The 19882-nt window shown below is 41.2% G+C and overlaps 1 protein-coding gene across 7 annotated transcripts in view; it reads left to right on the forward strand.

Moving 5' to 3' along the window:
* The window catches only part of LOC146772931 (SLAM family member 9-like), a 369703-nt gene that overhangs the window by 140965 nt on the left and 208856 nt on the right, over positions 1 to 19882 (forward strand). For 5 of the 7 annotated variants that reach the window (XM_085638234.1, XM_085638231.1, XM_085638228.1 and 2 more), the window contains one exon: positions 2724 to 2999. In XM_085638234.1, coding sequence (XP_085494360.1) covers positions 2724 to 2999 — 276 coding nt within the window. The remainder of the gene's footprint in view (positions 1 to 2723; positions 3000 to 19882) is intronic. The other 2 variants (XM_085638229.1, XM_085638233.1) reach the window with 1 other exon arrangement.

Raw genomic sequence — 19882 nt, forward strand, 5'->3', positions numbered from 1 at the left:
CCTCCATACTAAGGGATAATACCTAGGCCCTGTAGAGACATTGAGTAGGGACCATGGCATTATAGGCTGTCAAAAAGGGAGACCAAGAAGGGCCATTGAAGGTATTCTTAAAATGGACAAGGTCCCCTATTGTTGCTGCTGCCTTCATCTCCACCAATTGATTTTATGAAGGACCCAGCTCAACTGTCTTGTAAACGTCAAACCAAGGTACTTGCAGGACGATACAACCTCAACCCTGCTATTATCTAACAGCCACTTATATTGCTTGATTTTTTTTCCAAAAGGAATTATTATTGATTTTTCCAGATTCACCTTTTGTTTATTACCCTCACAATAATTATCAAATCTGGTCACCTTCCTCTGCAGGCCTACTTGGGTCAAGTCCAAAATTGCCAAACTGTCTGCACAGATTAGACACGGCACATGTCCACCCCCTATTTTTGGTGAAAAGGACAGTGAGGAACAAGGAGAACAGCATGGGGGCCAGGACGCAGCCCTGCCTTAACCCACTTCCTAGAGGAATTCTCCCTGAAAGGGCCTCATCCAAATCAAGCTCCACCTGGGCCCAATTCTCAGGATTGGTAATTAGCATTGGGGGATACCCTGTTGTTTTAATTTAGCCCTGAGTATAATACTATCTACCAAATTAAAAACTGAGCTAAAATCAACAAAACAGCAGAATAAACTCCCAGTTGTTTCCTTCGTCTTCTGCCCCTAGTCCCACAAGTGGAAGCAATGATCTGTTATTGAATGCCCGGACTTAAAGCCCCCCTGCCTCATAGAGACAATTCCGTTACCCTCAATCCAATTCCCTAAAGACATGAGAACAACATTAGAATACAATTTTACGCCTACATCCAGCAGTTTTATCAAATGATAATTGCCTGGTACATTCATTGCACTTTTTGTATGTATGGGTGTAATTATTGAGCCCTTCCAGCTGGGCAGTAATATACTAGCCTTGGTAATCGCTATAAAAAGTTTTGAGGAAAACCCTGCCCACCACATTGGGTTAGGCTTAATCGCAATTGCTGACAGATTATCCAGTCCTGCTGCTTTACAGAATTTTAGGGAGGTTATCAACTTGGCAATGGATTGAATGGAATAAGACTTCAAGGCTTCCTCCCCCAGATTTTCCAGCACTCCCTCGCAGTTATTTCCCTGGTCTTATGAATATTACAAAAAAGGCTACCCAGTCAGTTTCTGGCACCATACATCTTGCGGGGGTGCTATACTACGTCCCCTCTGGACCAACTTCCAAAACTTCCTCATATCTTTTACCTGTAATGTATTGATCATACGGTCCCAATTCTACTGGAAGAAGGTATGCTTCTTTCTCCTAACCAGGGCCTCCTACTCACTTTTCTTACAATTATAGACCTCATTTGCATTTCTGTAGCGGATGGGCCACTCCTCCTGCTTTCCTTAACCTTCCCAGCAAATACACACTCTATATCGAATCACTGCTGCTTAGGAGGATGGCAAGATAGATCCTTTTTTACTTTCTTATTACATAGGCTTACTACTGGCCTCAATCGATTTACAACCTCAGCAAAGCTTTTTGTATACCATTCCATGATTGAATGACCTTAGGCCCATCAAGGTCCATCTCATGGAGAATTTGATACTGCACGAATTGGTCAATGTATTCTTCATCTATCCTTGTTGTTAAGCATTTTGGAAAGTCTACTTCCATTGGCTTAACCGGCTCCCTCGATATTGGTTCTGCCTCTATGGCCAGTTGTAATGCCCAATGATCACTACCCCTTATTCCTAACACCTTGAACTCTACACTGAGGTCAAAAAACCATTACTGAATAAACATATAATCAATTGGGCACTGGTAGTTCCCAGGCAGAAAGGTTTGAGCTGCAGGAACATCAAGCTTGTCTCCAAGCGTGCTGGGAGCCCACTAGAAACGCATACACTAAGGGCCTATTTGCGATGTCGGTCGAAAAGCTCTGAACGGCATTCGGATTTTCCTAAATCGTGGCCGAACCTATGCTTCCGACCGACTCAGAAACATTTCCAACCAACGGATTATGATGGAAAGGTAACCATTCTTTCATTCCAACTCAGTTCAGACCGACGTCCAACAACCCCGAGTCAGTCGGAGACGAGTCATACAGCTCAATGGACAGCGTTTCCTACCGACCAATTACGATGTCGGATCCCAGCAGCCTTTCTGACTTGGTCTGCCCAACACAAAAAGGCTGTTGGAAACTGACTTTGGGGGCCCCTAGCAGCCCCCCCCTTCATCAAGAGGTCTCTGTTAGGGGGCCATGGGGGTACCCAAGGGACCCCCCTGATTCAGTGTTAACATTACTACTGCCTAGTTCATCACAATATAAACAAACACTCCCATAAAGATAGTACTTGGGTAATATCTCTGTGATACCAGAAAACATATGTTGGTCAACAATATATTAACATTACCGTAAAAAATCTACAGGTTTACCAGTCTGACTCTATGTGACGTCTGATACATTAAGAGTAAATGTACCAGCTATAAAGAGGACCCTTTAGATGATATGCCTCTTCATTTGCACAATAAACTGTCAAGATCCCCAAATGTGTATTTTGGACTAAAACAAAAATGTTACCAAAGCGATCTGTAGCAATGGAAAATAGACAGATAAGTATGTGGATTATGTATAAGAAGAGTACTGTAAAAAAATGAAACTACTAGAGTCTTAATTCTCTATATATCTATTTTACAACAGATCCTGTTCTCATCCCACATATAGAAAAGGAATCGCTGACTACCACCTCTGATGGATGCAACGTCACTCTGGTCTGTCAGGTCTCCACTGGAAATGATTCAAATTTGTACTGGATAAAGAGAGATGCAAAAGATTCAACAAAGTACCAGAACATCTCTGCTGGACAAACGCTCCAGTTGTCACTAAGTGCAAACTTATCGGACTCTGAATACATTTGCCTGGTCAGCAATCCAGTTGACCAGAAGAATGCTTCCACTTCCAATGTGTGCCCGAGAGGTAAGTTGTTCTTCATTTTCTTGCTATTCAGTGTTTTGTAATTGCTCCACAGACAGATCTTGTGTTTATGAACTTACCAGATTGTGAGTAAAGCTCATTCAGCAAGATGTCCAGTGTAAAGCGTCTAGTAGTTTTTCCTAGTAAACTCTAATAGCAAAGGCTTTAAAGCAGGTAAACGATTTGGATACAAATGTTTAAATAGATACACTACTGTCAGAAGCAGAAAGTGGATACATGTCTTTGCTGGTTCTTGAGGTCCTACTTAGGGGTGCGTGATAAACGACACCCCTCCTGTGGAGTTCGCAGAGTTTTGCCCACTCCACTCTCCGCTTGGAGAGCGGAGGTCTGGAATAACTCCACCAACTGCTGCATGGTGGAGTTTTTTTCTCGCAAGCGGATAGCCAATGTTAAGTTGGCAAGCAAGAAAGTCAAGCGCTAGCCTGCCTCCCGGCGAGATTTCTCAATGCGGGTGTTCGCAACAGGTCACTACTGCCTGTGTTGCAAAAGCTGCAACTTGCGTTGAGAAAGCTGCAGCTTGAGTAGAAAATCTACTCAAGAGGCAGAAAGAAGCAGTGCCCTCTGGCATGCCACGTGGTGCCGTTCGTGCTGATTGAACAGCACAGGACACATTTTAAGCAATAGAAATATGCCTATTTATCTCATTAGACTGGGATGTTTAAATCCCAATGTAACTCAATTGATAAGACTTTAACAGATGTTTGATGATGTTGCCCTCAACACAGAACAAAATACCTGAGTTGTCAGAGTGCCCATAAGCGACCTTCATTAGAATTCATCTGTTGTTAGCAAGTCAACGCCTCAACATTCAACTTCATTATTGGCTGGAATACTGGGGGAAACCATGCAGTAATTAGATCTACTTAATAGATTCTGCAGCCGGTAAAACTGGTCCTAGTGATCCGGTGCTTGCGAAGCTCAGGTGTGGAAACACCCGGCCTTTTCAAATTGAGCAGCGCGGTACCCACCAGGGGATACTGCTCGGTCCCACTCATAATTGGACTCTAAATAGAGAATGCCTGCAGTTGTCTCCTAAAGTTAAGCTAACCCTTCTTTGGCAGTGTTAATTGATAAATAAATCCACCCTCTTGAAAACTCTACAATATATGTCTTGAAATGAAAAATACTATTAATACCACTTGTGTATGTATGCCCCTTGTAAGAAACTCTGCTCGAAGCCCCACAACAAATGCCCTCTCTTAAAAAGAACCTATGTTGAAATTCCTCTACAGGATGGTAAGTTTCTTAACTGTGAAATTTGCAATATATTTTCTTAGGTAAAAGTGACAGCTCCTGGTGGCAGTGAAAGATATCACGTGATGAGCACTCTCAGGGGGTGGGAGATCTTGCTGCAGCGTTTGATAACCCTCAACAACTAGATTGATTGATAGTGCTTCAGAAGATTAGGGCATTCTTTGAGTCGCACTTTCAACTTGGTGGAGCGCTATAAATCCACATTAATGGTCACTCCCTGAAGAGCCACTTCAATAAATGGAGACAGTAACATGGGCGAGCAAGTCGTTTTACCCTTTCCATTTTGGAAGCATTTGAAGAGCACAACCATACACAGATTCATGAAATGTGACTATGAAGACTCAGGGCCACATGTACAAGGAAGTGGTGGAGTGAGGCGTTAGCCGTCATGGCTTAACACTGCGCTCCGCCAATTCAGAAACGTAAGACTGCACCATATTTACAAGGATATGGGGCAGACTTGTGTTTCCCCCTGTGCTGGCGCTACATTTAGCAGTGTAGCACCAATGCAGGCACCCTTGCACCATAGTGCAAGGGTGTCCGCGTGCAGGGAAGGATTGTTTATGTGTAGGAAGGTCCCCCTTCCTGTACATAAACAATCTTGAAATGCCATTTTGTCACTTCTATGTGTCCTGCTTAATGCAGCGCACATGGAAGTTACAAAATTTCATGTTTTAAGGATTGTCTATGTGCAGGAAGGGACACCTTCCTGCACATAAACAATCCAAGGCTTTTCCATGTGTGCTGCGCTGTGCAAAAACAAGTAGAAAAAAAGCATTTCTCCTCGTTTTGCCTATTTAAGATCAGGTTTTCCCTGGTCTTAATTTTTGCGCTGCCTCCTATTTACGCTGCCCTGGTAAATAGGGGGCAGCGTCAAAAACAATGGGTGTCGTGATGGAACGCTCACTGCAACACCCACTGCCCACCCCTTTCACGCTAGGCATAGCATGTGCCTTGTAAATAAGGCACGGCCCCTATCGCCACCAGAACGTCACTGACAGTGGCGTTCCCGTGGCGATAGGGACTTGTACATACGCCCCTCAGTGCTTAATTTGTGCCAGTGGCTGCTGCCTATTTTTCCACATCACCAAATGCAAAGTCAGTGGCACAGTAGATGCATCCATAACATAGCCTGTCCCGCTTGTTGATCCTATTATTAATCACTCGAGACAGCTAAAGGAGGCAGTGACCCTTTCATGTAGGCTGTATCATATAAAATACTTGATGATAACTTTTACTTGCATCCTTGTATTGAAATGTAAACTAGGCACAGTCCTCTTAATCTACATGCACAGATGTGGTTTCATTGTATGTTGCAGCTCTGCATGTACTCACTGCATCCTACGATCGGAGATCACATCGTTACACAGGGTTTCATTTTCAAGGCACATGAACTGCAATAGACCGAATTGCTGTAAAAATTCTTTGGACTAGACTTTTTCTACAGTAAAAAGTGCACAACCGTAAAGGTCATGTGAAGCTAAAGTGTGTTTTCTGATAAGTTTTTATTATGTAGATAAAACAGAAATACTGGAAAATGGAGAAAAACACAATAACAAATTCAGAAAAAGTTCGGGGTTCACAGTAAATCTCAGCCGCAGGAAGGCTTTTTCCATGGTGCACCAAAATTTAAGATGGGAATCAAAACAATGGGCCCGATTCACAGAACTAACTTAAGACAAAATCCTAAACTTACTATCATGTTAGTATTCACAGAAGGCACTTAGTCATTTTGGTATTCAATTCAATTCAAAACAGTCTTTATTGCGATTGTTCATCTTAAAAGACAGGTACTTGTACAAATAAAAAATGGAGAAAAAACGCATCCAAGAATACACCTATAATGCTGTCATAATTTAAAACCAAAGGAAAAAAATAAAAATTTGAAAAAGCCTTTAAAAACAGTATTAAATATATCAATCGCAAGGACTTTACATATATGCATACATCAATTTTGGCTCAATTTTAGCATGCATACTTTACATATATGCATACCATGCTAAAAATGTCCTTAACTGGCAATCATCACCCTCCATCTCTTTCGCGGATTGCCCAGGACCAGCTCGGAAACTTGGCGACCCCTATTATAGCCACCACTTTTCAGTAGTCTTTTGGCAACCATTGCAGAGTTCGTACCCAAATTTCTACATAGGGGTTTAAGCCACACGCTTCTCGGTAAACGGTAAGCAGGGCAGACGTATAAAAGATGGTCAATGTTTTCAACAAATTCACAGAAGGCACTTACTCGTTTCGGTATTTGCAGAAGTTAGGAGTTCTAACTTTAGGACTTCTAAATGCCTTCTGTGAATACCGAAAGTCTTAAAGTTAGGATTTTCTCAATTTAGGAGTAGTAAAGTTAGGACTCCTAACTTCTGTGAATACCGAAATGAGTAAGTGCCTTCTGTGAATTCCAAAATGAGTAAGTGCCTTCTGTGGATACCAAAATGGTAGTAAGTTTAGGATTTTGTCTTAAGTTAGTTCTGTGAATCGGGCCCAATAATTTATCAGTAAGAGAGTTTCCCTTGTGTAGAAAGATGAGGCATTTCACTATGCTTCGCTTTGGGGCTAGGAACCTGGTCCTAAATAGAAAACTGCAATAGTTCTTCTCATAACTATAACCAGAGCTTGCACAAAAAATATACCTTGGCAACATTGACGGGTCTGGCTTGCCCTGTATAAAGGGGCCAGCAGTGGGTTACATTGAGACAGCCACCTAGAGCATGAGGGGGGCTGGGCAATGCAGCTAGGGGGGTTGAAAGCCTCTGGTGTGTAGCCCATGCCAGGCTTGGAGATGCTGCTCCTGCTGCTGGCAGATCTGGTCTGGCTGTGTGTGTGTGCAGCATGAAACTAATTTACCACATCACCAAAATCATAATGTAAAGGCAATGGCGCAGTGAAACTGTCTGCGAAATGTCGGCCCTGTTTGGATCACATTCGCGCTTGCAGCAGAGAACTAAACCCGCCTACAAGCCAGATCCTAAAAATGAGCAAATAGAGCCCAAGAAATGCATGGTATTTAAACGAAATTTGGGGGCTCATAACGTGTGTATTTGTAAAGCGCCCATTCCCCCCCAAAGGGGCATCTTGGCGCTAAATAACAGATTCTTTTGGTTACCCAACGGTACTGATTTTATCGACCTCAGATGGATGAAAGGCTGAGTGGACAGGCAGGGATCTGAACCTACAACCATGAGGTCGAACACAGGCCCCTGCCGTGGATACAGTAGTCCACAGAGCCACCAGACCCAGCCTCATATCTTTTTTTTTTTTGCAGTTTTATATGGCGCGAACTTGACCCGAATCCAATCAGGTATCAGAGCGTTTTACATAGCACCAGTTACGATACATGAGGACACCCATTCATTTTTTTTGTTAGGCATTTGCTTCCCCTGGGAAGCCTACATGCTAAATAGAGTGATTTCCCAAACATTAGGCAGTTATTATAGGGAGGTGCTGTGTTTACATAAGTTTAATGTTCTGAGAGGAACCAGGCATTAAAGTATACCTAAAAAAATAAACATATGTATTGACCACATCCCCTGCCACCCAGCTGTCGGATGAAATAATTGTGAAGCAAGGAGTATGCCCTTCATGTTGAAGAAAGCGACGGCTTTACCTCACAATATTTACTCATATGCTGTCTTATTTACCAGTCCACAGGTGCTATGCATGCCCTCGCGGTTTTACCACCTTGGTGCACAGAGCATGTGTCGCTGTGTTTACCTAGGACAGGTTAGTCCATGCCCAGAGATACGCCCCAGCCATTTATCCGCATGTTATGCATCTGTTCTTTTTGGGACATAAAACAATTTGTTAGATAACGTTATACTCCGTGTTTAGTGTTTTGCTTTTTAGAAAGGGGTACAAGTTCTTATACAGAAATTCGTTTTGTGATGTGATAAACAGATGAGCTATGTCGTTTTTTATCATGGTGTTCTTTGTTAACAGTATACAAAGGCGGGCTGAGGATAACACGTACTGTTGTTTTAAAGTACAACAGTGAACTCTCCAATTCCAAGGTCAAAAGCCTACGGGTCGCAGGCTTAGTGTCATGGCACCTAAGCAGCACAGCATACTGTGCAAGAGGCACAGTAGAATCAGAAAACCTATTTGCAATATTAGAAAACATAAAAATATTACAGAAGAAACCCTTACTAAATGTGGAGATTCTGTCTTGAAAGGAAAATATGGAAAGCAAATTAGCAGGTATAACTGTGGAATCTTACCTAACGACAGGTCATGTACATTTAAGACTGTGGCCGCCATTTTCGGCTTTCTGCATTTAGATGCTCTCCAGAAATGTGTTTCAAACTAATAGTTTGGACTATTGGACTCCATCACCTGATTGGAATATCGTTAGCCGACATATGTAAATATTGTCATGAATTGCAGGGCACTGGGAAATCGTTCTTACACCTGCAGTACTACCAAAGCCTTTGCATTATTGCATATTGGCATGTATTTTAAATGTACTCCATTTTGTACTGCAGTGTTGTGCATTGCACATTTCAGCTTGACTACCTGAAGTAGGTGTGGCCTCATCTTAAAGGTAGTATAGACAAACTACACACTGCAAAATTGTGAAGTCCGTTCCTGTTGTATCCACCTGAATCTCTGTCCCAAGGTATTCTCACAATCTGTGGTGGAGCATGGCCTAGTGCTGGACCTGATAATCTGGCCAGACCGTGTAAGAAGGCCAAACTAAAGTAAGCCAAAGTCTAATCTGGTTTGCTATTTGCTGCTATGCTTCTTTGTATGTGATGTTTTGAAAGGTGCACACAAGTTATCAAACCAAACAGGGTACCAAATTTACCATCCATCTTTGATACTGTCAACCACACGATTGTGTTGCATCGTCTAAAAGAGGCTAGTCTGTTAGTTAAGGCTGTAAGTTGAACATCCTCTTTTCTAGGCGGCCGCAGACAGGAAGTGCAGCTTGCCCCATTTTCTTTTTTTAAGACCCAGGTCTGTGGGGTACACAAGTGTTCATCATTATCTCCTTTGCTGTTCATTCTTTATCCCTGGCTAGTTGTGGTTGCTGATTCCACAACTACGCTGATGACACGCAGCTCATCTTTTGGCTTAATGGTACTGCCCAATCCCACCAGGAATTTCAATATACCCTGCAGTTCATTTGGAGCTTGATAGGCACTAACTGTCTGAAGCTAAACGAGTATACGACTGAGCTGGTTATTCTCAATCACAGGACAGATCTCTGGGCCAACACCTACTGGCCCTCTGAGCTTGGTGCCCTTCCTGTACCAGAGGCCTTTGCCAAGAGCCTGGGTGTCATAGTAGACTATCAACTGTCCGTGATCCCCAGATCAAGGCAGTGATGGCAAAGTGCTTTGGCCTACTAAAAACCATTAGGAAGATTGCTCCTTTTCCAACACACGAGGCTTTGAAAGTGGCTACTGCAGCGGAGACTGTGTTCCACTTGGACTATGCAAACTCCCTGTATTTAGGTCGCCAAGCAAAGTCTTAACACTAGTTATGAATCATTCAAAATACAGTAGCAAGGGTAATCTGTAAACCACACAGACATGCGCACATCTCCACTGCCTTAATGAAGCTTCTCTGGCTCCACGCGGAATAGAAAGCTCTTTTTAAAATGGCTAGTGTTATTTCCAAATCATTTATGACCAGGCTCCAGCCTTTGTACTAGCAAGCAGAATTAAGAGGTAAGTTCCTCCTCAAACTCTCAGATCCTCTCTTGCCAACCAGTCGACGATCCCTTGGTTCAAACAAAACAATGCGGGAGCAGGAGCTTCTCTGTCCTGGCATCCATCGTACGCAACTCTCTTCATTCCTCAATCCCCCTGGGGCCTAAATTCCTGTGGTTTATGAAGCTTTTGAAAGCCTGGCTGTTTAAGCAAGCTTTGATTAGCCTGGGCCCTATCTCCTCTCCTTCCTGGTTCTTCCAGCGCAAAGAAACCCTTAGACGTATGTGTGCTCTATAAGTTTCCCTAACATAACATTACAACGTGTTGCTGGAATATGAGACAATTGAATTATAGAATGGTTGGGCAGGTAATAATAGGAGGAGTAAAATAGAAAAAAAAGCATGTATATAATGCTTGGTATAGCGCAAGAGGGCTCTGAGGACCAGTCTGGAGATGTGGAAGATAAGCAGATCTGCAGGACATGAAGCACAGACCCTGGTAGAATGAATGTATGTGAGAGTGAGGCTCTTTGATCCAGCCACTGCAGCCCCTACACTATCCTCTCTTGGCACGCAACCGAAAATTGGCTGAAAGCAAGGAGATCTTTGAGTGTGATTGCATGATACCGTCTCTCCCTACATCCCTCCCTCCACAAGATCAGTTAGACAGAATTAACTGGACCTCTATTATGCTACTTTTAGATTCCTTTCCACCCCCACAGACTAAGATGAGGCTCCAGGCTGTCAGACATCTTCTTATATTCTATGTCTGAGTGAAGGCGATGTGATGGGACTATGAATGCACCCAGAAACGAGACAGGGCCACTGGGACTGCCACCAGAAGGAGCACAAGGAGGTAATATGCAAGCCAGCACTGCAATGCAAACAACAAACAGAAGGATGCTGGAAGTATGTAGGTGAATATGAAGGCTTCACAAATATTGAAAGGCCCAGGCTAAGATTTCATTCAGTCCCTATTGGGTGTAGGGATCCTTATGTGAGTGCAGTCTTTATATTGCCAAGAATGTCTGTGATGGACCAAAGAGCGAATAGCTGGAATTAGAATTCTAACACAGATAGAAAAGTCCCCCCACCCTAGCGATACTGTTAACGGCAGAGCCCCTTTGCAAGCCCTGAACAACCTCCTACTCTTAGATCCTACACCAAGTGCCAGGGTTTGGGTTACCGGTCATGTTCCTTGGACCCATTCGTATTTGATGAGCATTAAGAAACACTTTCCTCATGTTCGAGAAAAACCTACACACTTCTGTGAGGAATTGCAAAGTGTCTTCGAAGAATACAGACCTAACTGGACTGATGTGAACAACTTGTTGCATTTGGTTGCACCAAGAAATTATTAGATTGATTGATTGAGAAAGGAGGACACCTGAAGCTTTGCTGACTGCAGTGGTGGAAGTGTATCCAGTGAAAACTGATGAAACTAAGATCTCAAATTGTAAACAGAACAAATGAGAGCCACTAGCAAATTACTTAGCCGTAAGTATGTGTTGGAAAGGTACTCAAGCATTGCCTGTCCAGAAAAGATGGTTCAGGGATTTTCACTGAATGTGCAAAATCAATTGATGACTATTTTCGATGTTTTCGATGGCAAACTAAAAAGTTTGCTGAACTAGTAGCTCTAATAAATCATTGTGTTGTGTCTTTGAAATGCAAGGTAGAATCTGTAGACTCTATGTTATGGTCTCTAAAATTACAAAACTTGCATCAAGAGGGACACAGGAGCTCCTGCAAAAAGTGAACAAGGAGAGGGACAGGGAAAAGGGTGAGCTTGAATGGGAAATGGGAGCAGCAGGAGAAAAGCTCAGAGAATAGGAGGTTCACGTTTTGCCTGTGAGCAGCTGAATCATTGCAAAAGGGATTGCCCTAATTCCCACCAAATAGAATCAAACCATGCCTCACAAACTCTATACCCTGAAAACTAGAAAATCCCAAGAGGTGCTGACTACACCCTGAATATTTTGATCCTCATAGATCAGAAAGATGTTGACTGCATAAGAAACAAAAAATCCACTAATTGCCTTAGAGATCCTGGGGCAGGGAAATATCCCCTAAAAATCTCAGAATTCCCTTTATGTCTCTCCCAGGCTTGTCCATAGATCCAATAAGTATTTCAAATCAATGTGTTCCACACTACATTTTTAATTCTGTCTCTAACTCTTGGTCCCATCACAGACAAGCATGCTTTCCTTTTAAGCACTACCTCCCCTGCTAATATGCTGGGCTGTGATATCTTGTGTAAACTGAACAGCACTGTGTTCTGTACACCAGAGTCTAACACAGTGCGTCCCAGAAGGAAGACAAAGTCCTTGCCCTGTTATGCAAAATGGATGCCAAAGCCCTGCTGACAGTTCTAAACTGTTTAAATATCTGTCTGAATTTCTTGCACTAGTGCCCTCCACCTTATGGCCCACAGTGGTTAAGAGTGTGGGGTGCAGTCTTTCTATTGATCAGGTAAAGATAAAAATGAATCCCATGTAAAATGTATTCCAAAATATCGTCTAAAGCCTGAAGCCTAAGTGGGAATCCGACCGGTCATTGCAGACCTATCAAGGTAAAGTGTTCTGGTACTAATTGTTAGCAGATGTAATACTACTATTCTTCCCATAAAAAAAGGTGGGAAAGACCAATTTATGGAGATTTGTTCAAGATTTGAGGACCATCAATAATGTGGTTATCTTAGGTTTCCTGGCATCCCCATCCATGCTACCATCCTCTTCTGTAATCTACTAATGCCCAATGGTTCACTTTGGTTGATTTATCTCCTGCCTTCTTTTCTATGCCCATCCACGAAGAAAGTAAATTTCTTGTGCTTTTTCAAGGATAATCAGTCTCCTTCAACTTCAATTTCCCAATCTTTAATGAAACCGGACTCCACCTTGGTCCAATATGTTGATGATCATCTTCCTGCCTCTTACTTTACACCAATGCAAAGGTGACTTTTCTTACCAAATTGGCTAATGGCGGGCACAAGGCTTTAAAGGAAAAACTACAAATTATGAACTTTTTGGGGCATGGCTGTGTACTGTAGACTGTGGATTTTCAGGTATGCTGCTATGGTGAAACCTCTGTACAATTGTATTAAAAAGGGCACCCTTCAACCCTTGCAGTGTCCTAAAGAAGATGAACCTGCATGTGTACAAATAAAACAAGCCTTCACCTCAGAGCCTCCCTTGGTGTTCCTCTACTAAGCAAAATCATTTACTCTGCATAGTCACAAAAATATGGATTTGACCTTGGAGTACTTGCGCAAGATCATAGTGATCAGAAATCGACCAGAGTGTAATATTACCATGTTCAAGACTCTATATCAGCGGGGCTTCCTCCATATCTCTGCTCAGTTGCTGTTGCTGTCTACCATGTTAAAGCCTCTGAAAATATTGTATTGAGTTTAGCTTGATTGTGGGTGTTCCTTGTGTTGTTGTTGCTCTTCTCCTCACCACCTAACTCGATTCTTTTCCACTACCAGATTATCCTGATAAGTTATACTGCTATTGTCTGCTTCCACATCACACTAATCTGCTGCCATACTTTAAACTCTGTGTTAGAAAACAGGCCTTTTTGCAGGTGCCCTACACTGTTTGCCCCCGTTTGGACTACTGAATGTTGGTTTTTCGACTCTGACAGTGCACTGCAGCCTGCTAACCAGGCTCCAGTGCCAGTGTTATTTCCACAAAACTGACACGTGAATTGGTAACCACAATTGGCAAAGGACTTTAACTCCTTTAAAAGTCCCTAGTATATGGTGCCAGTGGTACCCAGAGTATGGTTTTTAAAGATATCACCAGGGTCTGAAGCACTGTTTGTGTCATCCTGAGTGACCCAAGTAAACTACTAACAGCAGGCCTGACATTGCAGACTGCAAGATGAGTGCAACCTGCTCAAGCTCAACTTTACCCTCATAATGTGTTGCAAGGTCAAAGCACTATCTTCAATATATGTCAGTGACCCCTAATGAAGGCCCTCTAAGCCCAGGAGGCAGGGTGCATTATGTTAAAGGTGTGGACATGTAAATTCAAGCTTGTATGTCCCTATAGTGCCCTTTACCTGTAATGAACAATGTAAGTTATTGATGGTGCATAGGATAACATGGACTGACACCCCGGCAAACTCGAGTTTGGCACCTCCGGTAAGCAGTCAAAATATCGAAAATAAAATATCGACCTACACTAATATCGAGTTTTAAATATCAAAGGGACAGAATATTGATGTCAATAATATCTATGGACAGAATATCGACCCTAAGGTAAGTATTTTTATATCGATGTTAGTAATATCGAAGTTAGTGATATCGATATCAAATATATCGATGTTACTAATATTGATGTTACTAATATCGATATTTATATTATTGTTATGTATTTTATTATGTATTTAATATGCATGTGTTATATGTTTTTTGTTAAGTGTTTTACTGGTTTTAAAATATATGTATACAATTTTTATATGTTAATAATGGTTTTTTAAGTCAATTTTGTGTTTTAGTACTGTAGCGGGTTGTGGGTTTATAGGGGAATAGGGTGGGAAGTAATTTAATTGTATGAAATTAATTATACATTTTTAGGAATTATAAATTAATTTTAATTAATTTTTGCGTTTAAGTTCTGTAGCGGGTTGTGGGTTTATAGGGGAATAGGGTGGGAAGTAATTTAATTGTAATTAAGTAATAATTTATTTTCATTTATTGGTATTGAGAAATATATTATTGGTAATTAAGTATTAATTGGTAATTAATTTTTATTAATTGGTAATTAGTTTATATTAATTGATTGATAATTATGTTAAGTGTATTATTTTATTATTGGAGTGTGTTGTGCGTTTATAGGGGAATAGTCTTGTAAGTAATTGAAATCTTATCAAGTAACTATTAAATTTGTTGTTGGGTGTTGATAATTAATTAATTGGACATTAATTAATAATTGGTAAATATTTTAAATTATAAAATTTTGGTTATGAAAAATAATTTGTTGTTGATCAATCATTAATTGTGAATTAAATATGATTAAATATTATGTATTGATATTTCTAATTAATATATTAATAAGTAATTATTAATTGGTAATTAATGTTTCAGTATTATTTTGTGGTATAATGTGTGTTAATGGTTCAATATTTTTTAATTGGTAATTACTTTTTAATAATTCATATGTTTTGGTTATGAAAAATATTTTATTGTTTATTTATTATTTGGTAATTAATATTTATTAATTATTTTTTATTGGTATTTATTATTAATTTATTGTTGCTTAATTATTCATTGGTAGTTATGTTTGTAATAATTATTTATTGTTATTTGTAAATAATTTTGAGTTATTTAATAATTAAATCACTAATTATTTTAAATAATTATTTTATTTATAAGTATGTTATTTTTAACTTCTACGCTATCCAACACTTTCCCTACTGTTGCACTCTCTGGAGTGGGAATAGTAATTTTTACCCTTACGCTATCCAACACTTTCCCTACTGTTGCACTCTCTGGAGTGGGACTAGTAATGTTCCCATTGACCTCCGGATGTCAAAGTATCCATCTGCTGTGCTTACTGCTGCTAAGGCTGTCTGGTCGCTAGTCTAGAGACTGACCCCCTACACTTGACGCTGCATCGAGAAGCAACTCCATCCAACACTCTTCCGACATCAGCAGCAGCCCCGTTGTTGATCTTTTGCACCTGTTCTCCTGCAGCACTGTGTGAGCGGTAAAAGCAGCTCTCTCATTGCTCCCATTAAGTGCCAGGGACAGCCAGGACAATTCTGCACCCGGGCTCCACGGGCCAGGAAAAAATTGAACTGACTGTGTGGCTTGGTTATATGTGCCGGTTCATGATTGTAGTTTAAGAACTGCACAGTAACAAAAGGGTATTTGTGAAAAAAGCATTAACCCACTAAATTAGACCCATAAAATACTGTTCTGTGCTCTACATGGTACACGGCCTTTGCAGCAGGCATATTAACACTCTGAGCTACCTTAGATGAGTCAAGACTGCCACTAGACAGAACTCTGGTCTCTCTCGAGGAGTAGATTAATCGCCCAAGTTATCTTGACACTTTTATTGTTGCCTTAAAACTACTGGATATACAAGGAGCTCTGCAGTGGGTGCTTTCAAAACTGCTGCACTGGTCCAAAAACGACCCACAGTGACAAATCTGGTCGCTCACCCTTCCAGTCTCCGGGGGAAATGCCCGGTATGGCCATTCCAGCCATGACTCCGGTTATATATATATCTGATCTCATTCATTTTGGTGTCTAAATTGATATAAAATCTGCTTTATTTTTAGAAATTGGTGTTGGAGTTCTTTCACATAGAGTCAATTACTTATCATCCATGTTGGTACTCTGAAACACTTTACACATGTTCCTCTAGTAAAGCCTGACTGCTCTTTGCCACACTACCAGGACTGAGCTAAGGAGGCATTGGTGTGAATCCAAGGACCATCTTCGGGGTTTGTGATAGTTTTTGCATAGTGAAGCCAAACCAGCATCATCACACAATACTCCATCTTCCTACACTCTGCATCTCTAAAGCTCTCCATAAAAAAGGGAAAAACTCATGATTGTTTTGTAGTAACCTTACATATGACAAAGCTGTGCATTGATCTTAGATATGCTCTTGTGTGTGTGTTTGTATATATTTTGTGTTTCCAAAAGACAGAGAAGTGCTGTTCAGGGTCAAAGACCAGCATAAAGTCAGGAAGTGATAAGAGAGGATGCTAGTTTGTGGACTGTTTATGCTCCTATAACACATTAAAAATTTATCTCTTTGTGGATAATTCATGTCTTAGAAATGATGAAGCAAACATGTAGCTGGATGGATACACTGTATGCACTATATCAGGTTGACGAGAGCAGTCACCTCGCCGATGTGAGATCTTCCAAGGTTGCTAGCTTATTACCCTCACCAGATCTTGCATCATCGCGGAGAGACAGACAAACTGTATTTACAGACTCAAAGTACACAGGCTTCTATGGATGAAGAGTGGTTTTCTAACTTCTACCAGTCTCACAGGTAAATGGCCTCTATGTACAAAACTGGTTCTCAGGAAAATACCCTTGTTGATTATACTCCTAAGGTAGCCACTTTATCGCTGAATCTGCTATGCATGTTGAGTAGACCAACTTGTTTCCAGTTTCCTCGTTACAGGATCTGTCTCTATTAGAGGAACAAGACTCAGAAGCTGTAAAACAATAACTAGACAAAATCGAACTGTACGAGAGACCTTGGAAGGATTGCAGAGAAGCAGCTCATGGCATGTGATTGCAGCAAAGTGTCTGCTCCGCAACTTCACACGGTTGTATCATGGAGCTGACCCTTTTGGAAGAGGGGTGTGTGATCCATGCTACTGTATCCCACTGGTATTGCACCTTTCTTTCCTTCTATCACCAACAAGTGTTGTCACCTCTGTGTCATCTGCCAGCCTCACTACATTGTTCAGGATCAAGACCACTCCTGCTCCCAAACCAGCTTTTAAGGGCCCTAAGTGCCAAAATGTGCATCCAATCATGTACTGGGGATTGTTGTATGTTCTCTGGATTGGTAGAAGCATATCCATGTGCAAGATCAGATACCATAACCATGTCAAAGTGGATACTCAGAGTACACGCCACTATTCTGTATACCGTAGCACCTTTTGAGTCACTCAAAAACACACTTCATTTAATTGGCACTTTGGGAGATTTGCAAAGCTTTACAAATCAAGCAACACTTCCACTGTACCCCTCAGCCCTGGTCACCTGGGAAAGTTGAGCACAAAAGTAGCCCACATAAGAAAAAGATCGCAGAAATCTGTTCCATTGTCCAAATGAAATAGACTGAGGCTTTGCCATGGCTTTGTAGTGAGTAAGGACCATTCCACCTCAAAGGATTAAACTAATCCCTTACAAAATAGTTATGGGATGCCCTAATAAGTTGGCTTCAAATCCACCTTTTTCTGCTGCTACGTTAGACTTGCAACTGAACACTGGTGTAGTTCTTCATTACTGCCGAACACTTATTCTCTGTCTCTGCAAATTCTGTTCTCACACTGAATGTGACCCTAACCTCCCTACCAACAGTGTGAGGTGTGGGTTTTGTGCCATATATGGATCAGAATGTTGAACACATACTTAACACCTCTCCCATCATGATCTCATCAAGAGTAGTACTAAAGAACTACTTGGAATTAAAAGTGCCTTAGATTAAAACAGAAGTGGTCTTGGATAACTGGAATATTTGGGAAGCAGGGTATGAAGAATTTTGAAATAATTCTAGCAGTAATTCCTATTGTGACAACTCTATGAATTGTCATCAAGCTATGCATGTGTACCTTTGATAGCATTTGCAACAATAAATGCATTGCCTCTACTTATATACTTGATATTGCTGATGATGCTAACAAATATTTAGACAGAGAAAATGTAATGGTAATGAATCTCATGCTGAATTGTCATACATTTATTATAAGATATCAAAACACTGTGAAAAAGTAGGGAATGTGAAATCATTCTTATACCTGGTTAAAGTACTCCCAAAGTCTTTGCATTATTGCACAATATCCCATAATTTAAATATACTGCCATCTTGTATTTATGTGTTGTACACTGCATATTCTTAGTCTGACTGCTCTAAGTAAGCGTTGGTTCTTTTTGAAGTTGACATAGACAAGCGTGAAACTTCAGAATTAGCGAAGGCAGCTTTTTACCATACCCCACAGTATCTTTATTCCAAGGTCCTTTCACACTCTATTCATTAGAAGAGCTAGGCACTTGCTCATTGATAGCTATCTTGAGTTTCAATTATGAACCATGTTCTGTTCTAACCTTTCTGCGTTATAGGAAATGTAGAACAAAAAGCAAAAACTAAAACAAATTTAGCATTACATGCTCCAATCACTCAGGCTGCAAAGCGCAGTTCCATTGAAATTGCAAATTTGCCCCAAAAATGTTTTGCTGATTGCTGTATTTTTGCATAAAACATTTATTAGACCTCTATTGGTGTCTGAGTTTCTTTTCATCCATAGCATGAAAAGCATTTTGAGGAGTCTTAGCTTCTCCATTCACAGTCTAGCTGCTGTAATGATAGTTAGTGAAGGTATGTGGGTAAGGAGCACTATATACAGATAATAATGTTCTACATAGAATGTGATTTCCGCATCTGACATTTATAAGCTGTAATGTCCATGTTAATGAAGCATACATGCATATAATGACTGTTTATAGGCATGTTATGGTTACATCAGTAAAATAATGTCTGTGTTTTCCACGCAATGAAACTATCTGGGAAGATAATGGTACTACCATGATTGACTGGTGGTACCAGTTCCCCATTTATAATCCCTCAATCAATCAGGACTTATAAAGTGTGGCAAATCCCCCGGATGGTATCTGGGCACTGGGAGCTGTGCTGCTTTGAAAGAGATAAATTGAACATCCAGGTCTTGAGTCCTTTCCTGAATTCCAGCAGGGAGGGGGAGGTTTGGAGGTAGAGGAGGAGGTCATTCCAGGACATGGTGGTGAGGTATGAGAAGTATCGTTCACTGTTGCTTCGGCGGATGTGAGATGTGTGCAGAGGAGGGGGAGGCAGAGCACAGGTGTCTTGAGGTTTGGTGGAAGTTCAGTCAGTGGTTGATGGATGCTGGTCCTTGATTGTGAAGGGCCTTTGAGGCATGGATCAGCATCTTGAGTTGACATTTCTTCTGGGTGGGTAATCAGTGGAGGTTCCTGGGGTGTGGGGTGATGTTGGTTTGTTTTGGAAGGTCGAGGATGAGTCTGGTCACTAAGTTCTGTATAGTCTGGAGCCTCTTCAGGAGATGGACGGGGATTCCTACATATAGTGCATTGCAGTAGTCCAGGGTTTGAGTGACTGTCCATTTGACGGGGAGCCATCTGAAGATCTTACGGAGCATGCGAAGGTTAAAGAAGCAGGCGTAGGAGACTGTGTGGATTTGGTTTTTCATG

The sequence above is a fragment of the Triturus cristatus genome, chromosome 12, assembly GCF_964204655.1.
Source record: "Triturus cristatus chromosome 12, aTriCri1.1, whole genome shotgun sequence".
NCBI classification, from domain to species: Eukaryota; Metazoa; Chordata; class Amphibia; order Caudata; family Salamandridae; genus Triturus; species Triturus cristatus.